Source organism: Agrilus planipennis, unplaced genomic scaffold, assembly GCF_000699045.2.
Source record: "Agrilus planipennis isolate EAB-ADULT unplaced genomic scaffold, Apla_2.0 scaffold338, whole genome shotgun sequence".
NCBI lineage: Eukaryota > Metazoa > Arthropoda > Insecta > Coleoptera > Buprestidae > Agrilus > Agrilus planipennis.
In genome coordinates this window covers 80,872-95,169 of record NW_020439108.1, presented here as the reverse complement: position 1 = coordinate 95,169, position 14,298 = coordinate 80,872, and the positions used below count along the sequence as shown (strand labels likewise).

The following is a 14,298-nucleotide window of genomic DNA, read 5'->3' as shown; positions in this document are numbered from 1 at the left end:
TCTATTATTATCTGATTAAACTTCGAAATCTAGATAAGAAATAATTAATCAGTATTGTAATATTAACAGTAATAAAATAGTGTAAAGGGGGATTTTGTAAATGTGTTGCATCAAATATGTAAATGACATTGAAATGTTTTTCTTTGTATGTTTGTACACTGCGTTTCGATATTATATCTTAAATTTAATGGAAAAAACACCACCACAACAAATTCCATTTACTTACAGACAGTATTATCTTAGAATGGCAGAATCATGTCCTCCAAAAAGAAATAATTTGTCATTAGTTGGAGTTGATTTCAAACAGGAGTGTACAAGTCCAAGTCCTACTGAAACTGTTTGTTTGGAAAATTTAAGTATTGATAGCGTACCAGGTAAGTGGCAAAAAAAGTAAAAAGAAAACATAATTGTTATCGTTAGCTTTTAGACATTAAAACAAAACGTAGGAGTTTTTATTGTCGTTGCAGTAGTTTTTAAAAATATGTCTTATTGTTTCAGGCCCTTCCCAATTACTAGATGCAAGTGGGGATGACTTAACAAATTTAGATAGTAACGATAAGATTGAAACGAAATCGGAGTTCTTAAGTGAATTAGGCTTAGAGGAGTGTGATGGTGATTGTGAAGAGCATTCTTGGAACAATATTTTTCAGGAAGAAATCGATAATGCAGTTAGAAGTATTATAGATGAAGTAAGCATATACTTGCCATTTTAATTACTATTAAATTGACCTGTTGACTTTTAATGTTGACGTCATTGTTTTAGGACTGTAATGGAATTAATAGCGTCGAAACTCCTTATTCAATGTGCCCTGCAACACCAAAAAGTACATTGAAGGCGGCATATGATCGAAGGGTACGCTAATGCGTTTTTATTTTAATCCTTTTGTGTATAGGGTAGATCAATAATTTATATGCTCTCTAACGGGAACTTCGTTTTTGACAGTTATTTTTTTTATCCACTCTGTACAATGCAGTTAGTAGTATTTCCTGTGATGAAAAAGTTTGTTTGAGTTGGTTTGTGTTGACCAACATATGATCTATGACTAATCTTCTCTCTGATTGATAAAATTGAACACCATGATTATTGTAATGGAGCCATTAAACGCACGCTATCTTTTTTTTTGTATAATAGCTGTTTTTTTTTGTTTATAGAGAAAACGAAAATTGGACCTTCAAAATGGGCATCCGTGCAAAAAAATGTTACCAGATAAAAAGGCCACAGAGTTATCTAATAAAGCGCAAAGTGAAATTCAAAACGTCGTCGTACCCTCGCCGCCAATTCAGTCAGAAATCCCCTCCAGTAATAATCAGTCGGTCGTCACTACACCTGTTGGCGATAAGATGAAAACTATTAGAGCTGTTATTCCGACAAAGGACAATCCGCCCCCAGAATTAGGAGAGTGGATCACGCAGTTTCAGGTACGAATTTAATAACGACATCTTTTATAGCATAAAATCTTCTTTTTATTCATTTCATTATTATATTATTATAATTGTCCTGTATGCATTTTTTTGTATCGTTTTTGCAGAGATGGTCTAACGCAGAAAGATTGTTAGCAATAGACGAGCTGATCACTCGCTGCGAGCCCACGCAAGTGAGGCACATGATGCAAGTGATCGAGCCCCAGTTTCAGCGTGATTTTATCTCGCTATTGCCTCGAGAGCTGGCACTGTCTGTTTTGCGGCTGCTTGAACCTGCCGATCTTTTGCGTGCTGCTCAAACGTGTCGTAGCTGGCGCTTTCTTGCTGACGACAACCTCTTATGGAAAGAAAAGTGCAAGCAGGTCGGCATCGAAGACATACCCAAACGTAAGATGTCGCCCCGTTGTCCCAATAGTCATACTTCGCCCTGGAAAGTAAGTTTATTATTTGTTTACAATCTTATTTTCTAGACCTATAGAGATCCTTTAACTTTTATGGTTTGTTTGAAACAGGCAGCTTATATGAGACACCACGCGATTGAAATGAACTGGCGTAGTAGACCCATCAAACCCCCGAAAATGCTCAAGGGCCATGACGATCACGTGATTACGTGCCTTCAGTTTTGCGGAAACCACATCGTTAGTGGATCTGATGACAATACATTGAAAGTTTGGTCCGCGACAACAGGAAAGGTAAACAATTCGTTTTCCTTTACCTCAAATTGTTTTTTTATATATATATATATAAGAGATTGAATTTAATTACCTTACTGTTTAGTGTTTGCGAACCTTGGTTGGACACACAGGGGGCGTGTGGTCTTCCCAGATGTCCGGCAGCATAATAATAAGCGGCAGTACTGACCGTACTTTGAAAGTATGGGACGCTGAGACGGGAGTTTGCATTCACACCCTGTACGGACACACATCCACTGTGCGTTGCATGCACCTTCACAAAGATAAGTAAGTCATAGTTTATTTATTATACGTTTTAATTTTTGCATTGAAACAAAATTTTCTATACATAATTGGACAGGTTAAAGTTTTCGTTCCAACATAGAAAGGGTCTACTACTTACTATACCACTGCCATCAATTGAAGGCAAAAACAATATGCAATATAAGCAAAGGGTATTCAGCTTTTTCTGTGGTTTCCCCTAATTAGTTAATTAAATGCTGCGGCAGCATTATTACACAGATAATCTTTAATTTCCCTCCCACCCTTCCCCTCTGGCCTTGCATTATAGTGGCAGTTGGATTAGTAGCTGGTACGCATATTTTTTTAAGATTTATTTTAGCCCCCTTGGTGTTAAATTCTAGTGCAGTCTAGCGAGTCAGTAACAAAGTATAATTTTTTATTGCATCAGTAAAGAACATACAATTTGTACAAAAGTAAGAGTTTTTTAGATGTTAGTGTTCGATATTAAGTTTCTAGTATTATAAAGACATATGCTATGAAGGTCGAAAAAGTGTTTTTTTAATTTTATATATTAAGACATCTTACAAGTACCGCATTCATATTTAAATAGAAAACGATTAGGTACATTAATAAATTCTCCGCCTTTTTCTATACGGATTTTTTATTAATTCGTCAATAGAGTATTCTATTTTATTATTATTTTGGATCTGTGCCGGTTGTGTAGGTAACGTTTGTATAAGGAAGGTCTGCGTACAGTAGTTTTTACCGCTAGTACCCTTTTTAAAATTGTTCGGCTGATTTTTTTTCTTCGTTATAATATTATTGTCAGTATTACGCTCAGCTGTTGCAAACCTGCCGTGTTTTTCTTTAAGAATACTGAGACTTGATGCTTTCTTTTCTTTAATATTTTTACGGTTATTGCGCCTTGAATTCCAATTATCCAAATAGCAAATGTCTTTTAAATCGTTATTGACGGATTTGGTCATTGTAGATCTGAACTTGTCTTTGGTAATCTCTGCATTTTCTGAATGCGACGTCTTAAGCGTTTCGAAATTATTCCTAAATTGTCGATTTCTATTTTCCCTGTTGATTTTTTCTTCATTTTTGTAACTTTGAGAAGATTTTGCCCTGACCCTTATATCGGGCCGATTTTTTGGCATTTTATAAGCATGTCTTAAGTCTAAAGTATTACCGATTACTGTTTCTTTCGATTTATGAGTTTGTTTACATCGCACCACTTCGCTTTTCACCGATCTCACGTCCGAGGTTTGCAATATCTTGTGACTTTTGGATTTGTATTCGTTTTTAATTTTTTGTGGGAGCTGACTAAACGCCAGTTTATTTCTTCTGTCTTTGTAAAATAGCATGTTCGCTTGAACCGCTTTTACACTCTGCCGAGGCTTTGGAATGCATGTTTGGCATCTTTTTTCATTTAGTTTGTTTGAGTTTCTTTCACGCTTTGCTGCACTGTTTATGTTCATTGAATAGTCACTGTTGTAGTTCAAAGTGGTAACATTTCTTTTACTTCTAAAAAATTTCTGAGGCAAACTGGATACGCTAACATTAGATAAGAGTTGGTTATTAGAAGTGCCAAAACCAAATTGGGTATCGTTGATTTTTTTTCTGATTGGTATTGGTATTTTGTGTGGATGCTTAATTTTTTCTGGAATGGTGGTCATTTTTAGGGGGTCCATTTCGGTTTTCCTGTGGAAATTTTCTAGGACGACCTGGACTTCCCTTAGTTGTTCGAGTAAACTTTTCACCTGTATTTTTGCTTTGGACATGTTCAAAGTTTTGTTGCTTGATGAACGCATTTGTACTTTATTATTGCTATTCGTCATTTTATTGTTGTTTGTGTGGTAAGCTACATTGCAGGCTGACTTTGTGTAATTGTTTATAAACGTTTTTAGAGTTTTAAGAACACATTTCAAGTTTTCAAATTCGTTTTGAAAATTGTCACATTCTCTAATATTCATCTTCGTGGTCGTAGAAGCTGCTTTGTCACTCCTACTTTTCAAATCAATTTTTGATAAAATTCTTTTGTCTTTCAGTCTTGTTTTATTTGTTGAAAGTGGTAGGTCAAGACTTTTTGCCGATGATGGACGCATGTTGGTTCTTTTTTCTACGGTTTCCTTTTGGAAATTTTGCACGTTTGCAATTGTACTTTCTAAATCCTTGTAAAATACAAGTAACGCTTCATACAGTTCTTTGCTAATGAAAGTAACGTCTTTATCTCTGTTCTGTTGATTATTTACAGTTATTAAACTCGAATTAGTGTTATTGAGCTTGTGATAACTGTTGGAATTTTTTCCGTCAGACGTCATTATACTTTTTACCTGATGAAACAGATTGATGCCTTTTTCGAGTGCTTTTAATTGTACATTTGAAATGGAGCACACCGTGTCAAGATTATCGTGACTTATTAGGTCTTGAGGGGTTACATTTTTGACGATTTCATCCAAAACAGGTTGTATGTGTCTTTTCGCTGAAGTAAGATATTGCAAGACTGTATTCGTAACAAATTTATCGATTCGATTAAAATCCGATGATGTTGGCAAGACATCGGTACTCATCTTTTTCAATGTTGCTTTTTCGGTGTTGGGGGATGCTCCACGGATTTTCGTCCTTTGTAAATCAGGCATGAAAAGTGGCTTGGTTTAGTGATTAATCGTTACTTATATATATATTTATGTTCATTGTATAATGTGAGTATGGTCACAAAAAGCTGAAAATTTAATTTAAATTACGGTATTTGCATATGTATGAGCTGTCATACTGACATAGGTTTGTGAACACGGTATTAATAAAAAAATAATAGTAGCGTAGTCGTTACTTCTAATTGAAAATTATGTTTTTAAATGAAGCAGATAGTTACAGATCCTATGAATTAAATTAAAAAAAGATTCTCATTTTAAAAATATAATTTTAATAACCATTTCTTGACAGGATTTTTTGTATTTTATCTTTGATTCTTTTATGTATTAATATATCAAGTAAACTGTTTTGCAGTTTAATAACAAAATTTGTCATATTCCTAAAAGATTATGTTTGGTCCAAATTCAAAATTTAAGAGTTTATATTCTAGAATAAAAAAGAAACCATAAAAATATACACTTGAGGTCAATGATGGCTGCTTTATCACAACCGGTATTGAAAATAAGTTTACATAATGAAAAATCCCGAAAAACAACGAGAAAAAAATACAGGTTTTCGTCGGTTTTGCGAAATTTTGCCTGTGGTGATGAAATCAATAAGCTTATTTTTTATGTAATCGTGGAATGCCTTCATGCTGTAAAAAGCAAATTGATTCCTTTCATTTCTGATGTGGCACTGAAGATAAGAGGTGGTCCTGTGTTGTATAAGCAGAACGACTCTGGGCCGCTGTGCTCTGTCTCAGCAAAGCAGTTTAAAAACCTCGAGAACGGCGTAAAATTGTATGAAGAAATTGTGAACATCTTGTCGTATTATGACAAAGGCAAATTAAATTATTGTCAAATACCCTCGCTCAATTTGGGGTATGTGGTAAGAAGATTACTGAAACTGGACAAATTTGAGAATAGCTTGGAAAATAGAGTGTGCATAAGCAAGAATTTAGTCGAGGAATTGCTACTAATCCAAGATGACATTGAAGGAATACTCAATAAAATGCAGTGTACTCGGAGTATTGCTTATTTTAAAATGACAACTGATAAATGGAAAAGTATAATTGCTAATGGTACTAATACTTCGCCTTTAGAAACTTCTGTACCCGTTTATGTTTCGCCATTATTGAAAATTTTAAATAACAGTTTTGAAGAAAGGTACAGGGTTAAGTTGAAGGAAGACATTAAAGAGACTATGATAGGCAGATTATTTCATAGTCCTTTGAAAATTAATTTATTTGTTAAGAGAAGTAGAGAGTCCCTTGTAAATGATCTTGCAAAACGAAAAAAGCTGTCCGTTTGTGAAATTTTTCGAACGAATACTGAAACTAAAGATGACGAAAGAAAATCTTTTATAAAGGGTAGAGGGCCCCTTTATAAAAGTTGTTATTGTTTTTCAAACATATCTTACATAAATACGTTGTCAAATAGTTTGAAAACAAAGATATCGAAAATTAAGCAAGAAGAATCACGCTTAAAAATGACTACAAAACCTTTTACAAGTAAGTCGAATTTGAGATCACATCACTGGCCAAGAAAAACTGTAAGTATGGACGATGGAGTTAAGCTTTCGCTAAACTATTTAGATCACGCGAAAGGATATGGCGACTCTCTAGAAATAAAACGAACATTAAAAAACACGTATAAATCACTTGACAATATGATAGAGAAGATATACGAAAATTGTAGTAGTGTGACTGCCGAAGTAATGTCCATTATGAATATTACTTGTCTGGGTGGCAAACCCTCTATAGAGTCGAAATTTACCGTTTCAAGTGTATTTCACATGGAAAGGAAACAAAACTGTAATTCAGTGACCTTTAAAAAAAGTAGAAAATCTATTGATCCAAAGAAGAACATAGAACCTAACAACAAGGTATCAAGAAAACGTACACCTAATATAATTCTGATAAAAAATCCGTCATACCTGCAAACTTATTTAAAATGGCGAAATATGAAGCTAAATACTAAGGGCATTAGGAATGTTAATAAAGAGTCTTATAAAGATAGAGGCTGTGACGCTATTCCTAATGATAGAAAACAACAGTTTAATAAGAAAAACTTTGCTTTTGAATTTGAAACTAAGATAGATTGTACCAAGTATAGGAAACCTTTATTTCGTAGTAAATTACCCATTCCCTGTAAAAAGCCAGCAACAACTCCTTTAAGTTTGACAAATTCTTTGGAATCCGAACCGAATAATGGAGAACAAGAACGTGATCCCAAAAAGGTGGCATCACACAATGGGTTTTCACAAGCGATTAAAAGAAATATGAACCGTTTGAAGAGACGTCTGACTTCTTCTTCTTGCAAAGCAATTAATAATCGTCGTTTACAGAAAAAAGATCAGCGACTAAATAACAGAAAAAAATATCCCAATTTTACAAAGAAAAAGGAAATAATTCACGAGTCGCACATTACTATTTTAAATTCTAATAATTTAAGTAAAATATTTACCGATAATCCTTTACCAGCGGCTAATAAAGAAAAAAATTCGTTTATACATGACGAAATCAAATCAAACACACACGACAATAGCGCAATGACACGTTGCACAGTGCTAATCAACAATCCTTTCTTTGGTCTTTTGGGTGATAATCATTTTTTGAACGAATTATCTGACTTCAATAACGTAAAAGATGTGCGAAGAGTCTGCATGTACAAAAGCAGAAGTGCTTTTATTTCCAATATAAAATCTATACGTTATCAGAATTGGAAATCAAAGTGCAAGTTACCCTGTTCATATTATAAATTATTTTTAATTAGTCGAGCCCATTCACAATCGATAGAAGAAGGCAGACGTGTTCTGAAGCGTTTTTGGGAAGAAAGTTCTTTTAATAATTGCAGTTCGTCATTCTCAAGTAACATAGAAAGAAGAATAGATAAATTCAATATAGTCCGTGTAACATTTCCCTCTGTAACCATATGCCAGCCCAGTCGAGTAATTGTTACTTCATTTTCATGTCAAACAGAAGACAACTTCACAATCAGCCAGTCAAAATTTGTTGATACTTCTGAAGTATTTTGGTTTTCCAGCGGTACTGTACCGTATCTTTTAGCGTGGCTTTTCAAATGCTCCGAAGACTATGTTCAATGCTTTTGTTGGAAATTGCAAAATGCAACGAATCTGCCGACAATGTTGTTTTGTATCGTTCAGGATTACTCGGCAAATATTTGTGTCAAATTGGAGCACGCCTTTGGACTGTTTCGCAAAACAGAGCACGTTTGTAATGGGAGAGGAGACGGAGATATTTAATTCTTTTCCGTTTGCACACAGATATGAATGTAAATGAAAAGACTTCAGCAGACTTATATTGAGCCATGGAAACATAATTAATCAAATTAAGATAAAAACTGTAAACTTGTAGTAGGCTTCACTAATAAACATCTAAGTCATCTTTATCATCACTTATTTATGATAATTAATAAGTGCATAATTTAGATTTACATTTATTTCTTACTAGCTGCTCGCCCCGTCTTCGACCGGGGATTTTAAACTTATTTAAACAGAATAATTATCGCTGCTAAAATGAAATGACATATGATGACATTGAATGTTCATTATTATCTCCTTTATTTACTTTAGATCTTAGGCTAGGTTTTTTATAAAATGCATATAAAAAGTAAAATAAAAAATACAGTACAAAATATAAACACAGTATAAAAAACCTAACCTAGGGTGCCGCCAGCAACGGGGCAGGGCCCAAGCTACCGGCGGTTAGGGCCGCAGAGAGAGGAACCTCCTGACAATGCGCGCCGTGTCCAGGATTACCGCCTTCTGTATCTGGCNTTTATCTCGCGTGCCGAAACTAATACAAAAGAAACGCGAGTTTCGGAACGCGACATTAAACTCCTCCAACTATGTATTCTGTGCTCCTACGCACACACGCACATTGTTTTGATAGATATGATCTTTGACGTTAGGAACACACCTACATTGCTTAGACAACAGTGAGTGCTTGTAATTTAATATGAACTTTATGCCATAGCAATAAAGCTCAAATTGACTACGTTTTAGTTACAAATCATTTGTATGGGAAAAAGAAAAGGGCTATTTTTAGGGTTTTTCCAGCAATAATTCTAATTTTTCTCGCTGTAAAAACCATCCTTGAACTTCAACGAACATTTTAAAAAAAGATTTGGCCAAATTGGTCCAGGCGTTGTTGAGTTATGCGCTTACCAACACATTTTGCGATTCATTTTTATATTATATAGAATTATTTTTGAACAGAAGAAATGTACAGCTAGGGTATAATGTGGACATTGGCTAATCGCAGTTTAACTTTATTCTTTCCCTGTATGTATATGTATATGTTTATAACATCTCTCCTATTTTTAGGGTCGTGAGTGGTTCACGTGATGCTACTTTGAGAGTGTGGAATATTGAGACAGGAGAATGTTTACATGTTTTGGTTGGTCACCTTGCCGCGGTTCGATGTGTCCAGTACGACGGGAAATTGGTAGTTTCTGGGGCTTATGATTACATGGTGAAGGTTTGGAATCCGGAGAGGGAGGAATGTATTCATACACTTCAGGGGCATACTAACCGTGTATATTCGTTACAGGTAAGAAGAAAACGTATGTTCAAGTAATCAAAAACAGTTACAGTTGCCTGTGATTTACCTAGTAAAAGGTCTGAGGCGTTTGTAGAGTCCACACCTTGTTGGATTCCGAACGCTAAATGATCAAAAAAAAAATTACATGAGGCTTTTACACCAATTTGAAATATTGCTTGATTAGATAAGTTGTAATAAGAAATTATACCGTTCGTTTTTGTGTTAGTTTGATGGTGTCCATGTGGTGAGTGGTTCGCTAGATACCAGCATAAGGGTGTGGGAGGTTGAGTCGGGTGCCTGCCGTCATACCTTAATGGGTCACCAGTCGCTTACATCCGGCATGGAACTGCGTAATAACATTCTTGTTTCGGGAAATGCCGATTCTACGGTTAAAGTTTGGGACATTATCACCGGTCAGTGTCTACAAACGCTCTCAGGTAAGGAGTAAAAATAAACCTGTATCGAAGAGGTTTATCATTACGACAAAAACAAAAGTTTATATCGCTTATTTGTGTCTTTTTGACAGCCTCGTTTATATTTGCAGGGCCTTATAAACATCAATCAGCCGTAACTTGCCTTCAATTCAACAATCGTTTTGTGATAACGTCGTCAGATGACGGTACAGTCAAGCTGTGGGACCTGAAGACGGGCGAGTTCATCCGAAATCTGGTGGCGCTCGATAGTGGCGGATCAGGCGGTGTCGTGTGGCGCATACGTGCCAGCGACACCAAATTGGTGTGCGCAGTTGGGAGCCGGAATGGCACCGAGGAAACAAAACTCCTCGTGCTCGACTTCGACGTCGACTCCAATTCCAGTACTGTAATATGTAGGTAACTAATAAGGACCTCAACAAATGTGTGCTTGCTGTCACCGTTCTTGCGTGTCGTGTGTGTGTGGTCGGTGGGTTGGTGGCATCCTTCTACTACTGCATCTACTGCCACGAATGTTGATGACTGATGTATGCAAAACCAATAAGGAACTAACTCGAGTATGTAATGTATGAACGGTAATGATTATTATAATTACTATTTTTTTATTTTTGAAATGAATACTTCTTATGTGACAGTAGATAAGCGCGTGTCAAATTATTTTCCACGTGTGGTAGACGCGTAGAATTATCGAGCCTGTCGTGCATCGAATAGTGCAACTATTTGGTACAGGAAGTATTCACTTCAAACATTGTGTAAGGACACACACTTTTTTGTTGGCTATGAAGTCCATGTTTTACATTTGTTGCAGTTGGTCTTTATTTTTACTTTTTCTTTTATGGTTTTTTAAGGCAGCAAAAGGTAAAAGGGCGACTTTATGTAATGGTTATTAGAGAAACAATAATTTAGAAACGTAAAAGTAAACAAGTTCTATTATATAGTTTTTATTTACCTTTTGAGCTATATTTGACAAATTCAACAAAAAAAAGTGAATTTTTAATTTGTTTAATACTTCATACATTTTTAAATATATTATGTACCTAATGTTGCTGAAATTATTGTACCATTACAGTTACTAGCTGCCTTAAAAATATTTCTGTAACAAACCTAATTTTTTTGAATATCAACTACAGTTAAGTTGTAAATATAATAACTTTCCAACTATTATTATTTTATCGTTATACATTTATATATTCTGTACAGTAAAGTTTGAATATCTTTTGCTTGAAATTATTACTTTTGTATCTAAAAACTATAATAATTTGGCATACTGTACTGTACTGTACTCTCTTATTTATTCAATAAGGAAAGGATATTAAGCTCTTGATTTATTATTTTTCATTTTTATAACGAATGTAAAACATGGAATTTTCCTAGATGCAATATTGTTAATACCATCATTAATTTCAAAGCGAGTTTTCCGTTGTTTAATTTCGAAGTCATAAGAAAAAGCTGGTGCCCTTATGTTATTCGATAATTATTTCACACCCTTCCTGTACGATTTTAACAAACAAAAAGTTATTTTATACATACTATATTGTTGGTAACAGATTTCTTTTAAGTTTGTTTAAATTTTCTATTTTATTTTTTCTAACATTTTTCTTTGTATATTATCGTCATGGAGTTCCCCATAAAGTTTAAGATATAATACATTGATGGAGTCAGTTGAGTTCCATAATAAATTAATTATAATTCACAAAAATTAATTAAAGTAAATTTCCCAAGTTTTTCAAATATTAAAACAAATTCCGGTTAAATAGATAATTACATCACAAATTTAATTTTTAAAACATCACAAATATTTTACTTAATTGGCATTTATGAAATGTACTATAATCTGAGCGTTTAGGAAATTAAGTACTTATTTATTTTTGTAATCGGTATTAAGTTACTAATTGCCTTATTTATGGAGTAATGATGGAAATGTGACTTTTTAATATTTTTTTTTGTAATTGTTTTCGTTTTCTTGGCATTTTTCAGTAATATTAATACGATAACTGCATTTTAAAGTGCTCCAGCCAGTTTATATCTATGCGGAAAATGGAATTATTCTTCTCTTATAATATTCTTTTTCATTTATGTGCAAAAATCGTCATTTTCTGTCGGTATATTAAGTGACTGGGATACTAAAAAGTTGTTGTATTTGTTTCTGAATTGAGGGGTCTCGTTTAAAAATTGGGAGAACCCCTTAGCAGAAGAAACGAGCACCAGTGAGACTGATGTAATATTGTCTATTTCATGTGAGGTAGGTCAAGTGCCACATTATAAAGTACTTGTTTTTCTAGAAGCTTAGGTCTTATTATATAAGTAACGTTATTGATATTGCAATAAATAAAATATTGGTTAATTGTGTTTGTTTTATTTATACTTATAGAATCATAAGACAAATGTTAAAATATAGTTTTTAAAAGGAAAGGATAATGACAGCAAGAGCTGAAGCTGTGTGGGTATTAAGAGCATTTATTTATCCTTAAAATATTAGACTGAATGTTGTAGTGGTTTTAAGTAACAGCATGTTTTATTTGCAAACAGTGCAGTGAAAGGGTAGCAAAACCAAACGAGACAGCTTTAGCGACAATTTAAGTTTGCTCACTTGGCTTTGGTTTAAATTAAGAGGATCCTAGAGGATCTTGACACTGATATGAAATATTTCAAAGTTGATTTTGGATCTATACATCATTGTAATAAAAATATAATGTCACGTTCTGTTCTGAGTAAATATGTTTAAAAAAATGTATTCTGTTCTTCATAAATATGACTGATGAAGTTTTGTTCTTGGTACCTGCTTAATCACAACCAAAACAGCTTAAATGGTTGTGTTCTGAAAGGTACACCGTCAAGGTTTTAATATAATTCTTGTGTTTATGCAAGAACTAAAAAAGGTCATAAGAACTGTTCGATAATTTAGAGATGTTAACTATGTTAATCTTTAAAAATATAGGCTTGTGTATGTGAAATTACCTTTCTGAAGGGGGCACAATAAGTTAGGTTACGACGAATTTTCCTTGGGTTGAAAATACTCTTTCTTTGGAACAACTACATCTTCCTATACCTTGTTTTATCAATTACTGCTACTTCTGCATTAACGAAGTATCACATTGTATGTTTTTAACTAATTAATTTTGTTTTTAATGTACATAACCATAATTAAACATAGACAACACAATCATGACAACCATAGAACATATAACACATTTTGATTTGATGTAACCATGTGTACCAATATTGTTAGTACCAACTATCATTTCGTTTTCTTTTTGTTTGTAAAATAAGAATATGTTTAATTGATTTCATTTAGTTTTTTAAACGATATTATATTAAAAACATATTGCAGATTATCAAAAATATATTGAGTTATACATTTTCTAATTTTTTAAATAGTATACAGTGCCATCTTACGTGTTGAATTAGCACTCTGATATTCAAACTTAAAAGTGATATTTTCCTAGAAAATGTTAGTACCATTAAGTATTTCATTTTCATTCATTTCCACGTGATTTTCCGGCGTCTTAAAGACATGCTGCTTTTCTCCTAAAACGGTATAGATTTATTTATTAAATTATTGCTCTTCAAACTTATTTTTTGTGGTAACGCACTTTACGCTTTTGTTTTCCATAAATATTTATTTCATTTTCATACTTTTCCAATTTCTTGAGAAAATAATATCTATCATCATCAAGTTTTTAGGGTTAGCATTTATTGTGTACCTAAATAATTAAAAATAAATCAATACATATTTGCTTATCAAAAACTCAAAAGTTGCGCGTATATTGTATGGGGTCTATTTATGTTAGCATAGAAGAATTTGAGATTCTAAACGGTAAACAAATACGATTTTGTGGGAAATGCCTCATTTGATTCTTTATTCTTTTTTGAGTTAAGTTTCAACTGGACTTCAACTTTGAATATTGCAAATTATCAATAAAGAACAGATTCAGTCAATTTCCCCTATTTTATCTGATCATTTCATTGAGATAAATGACTTTACATGAAATTTAATGATGATTTTTATTTATTGAAGTTCTTTCCGAGATAAACAGGTACAAATATTCAAAGTGTTTTACTTTAAATGATAGAGCGTCAAAGGCGCGCTTCTCTTAATATTTATAATAATATTTACAGAATTATCAATAAAACAACAACTTGACATAGTTTTATATAAAATTATACTGTTAAACTTTTTAACTTATTGCTTCTCCGGTACTGTTCCTTCTTCAGAAGTTTTCTATGAACTTGTGAAAATTATAAAATTGTTTCATACACTTTTCTATTAAACTTAATTTTTCCCATTGGATCTCAAAAAAAAAAAAAACAAAAACCGTCATTTTCAAACATA

General features: G+C 33.3%; 2 protein-coding genes and 1 long non-coding RNA gene across 4 annotated transcripts in view; 1 reads left to right on the top strand and 2 right to left on the bottom strand.

Moving 5' to 3' along the window:
- LOC112905342 overlaps positions 1-5,236 on the bottom strand; it is a 10,373-nt gene extending 5,137 nt beyond the window's left edge. Inside the window, exon 1 of the mRNA XM_025977524.1 lies at positions 3,614-5,236. Within this exon, the coding sequence (XP_025833309.1) occupies positions 3,614-4,978 (1,365 nt within the window). The 5' untranslated portion in view covers positions 4,979-5,236. The remainder of the gene's footprint in view (positions 1-3,613) is intronic.
- LOC108742953 (F-box/WD repeat-containing protein 7-like) lies at positions 118-12,310 on the top strand. 2 transcript variants are annotated; one of them, XM_025977522.1, is made up of 10 exons: positions 121-374; positions 499-689; positions 764-853; positions 1,153-1,419; positions 1,530-1,856; positions 1,935-2,114; positions 2,200-2,381; positions 9,318-9,543; positions 9,761-9,971; positions 10,079-12,310. In XM_025977522.1, exons 1-10 carry the CDS (start codon positions 134-136, stop codon positions 10,366-10,368), a joined length of 2,205 nt encoding a protein of 734 aa, XP_025833307.1. In that variant the 5' UTR covers positions 121-133; the 3' UTR covers positions 10,369-12,310. The 2 variants fall into 2 exon arrangements, with proteins under 2 accessions (XP_025833308.1, XP_025833307.1); XM_025977523.1 differs by lacking the exon at positions 764-853 and having other exon boundaries at positions 118-374.
- On the bottom strand, positions 10,429-13,132 carry LOC112905344. The gene is made up of 2 exons (XR_003231719.1): positions 12,924-13,132; positions 10,429-12,783 (listed from the first exon to the last, which is right to left on the bottom strand). It is a non-coding gene; the product is annotated as an uncharacterized LOC112905344 (long non-coding RNA).
- Between the last annotated feature and the right edge of the window lie 1,166 nt (positions 13,133-14,298).

Coding starts and splice junctions, on each gene's coding strand:
- LOC108742953 (XM_025977522.1), top strand. CDS start 134: ATGTTTTTCTTTGTATGTTTGTACACTGCGTTTCGATATTATATCTTA. Junction 375..498: donor AAGTATTGATAGCGTACCAG/GTAAGTGGCAAA, acceptor TTATTGTTTCAG/GCCCTTCCCAATTACTAGAT. Junction 9,972..10,078: donor GTGTCTACAAACGCTCTCAG/GTAAGGAGTAAA, acceptor TTATATTTGCAG/GGCCTTATAAACATCAATCA.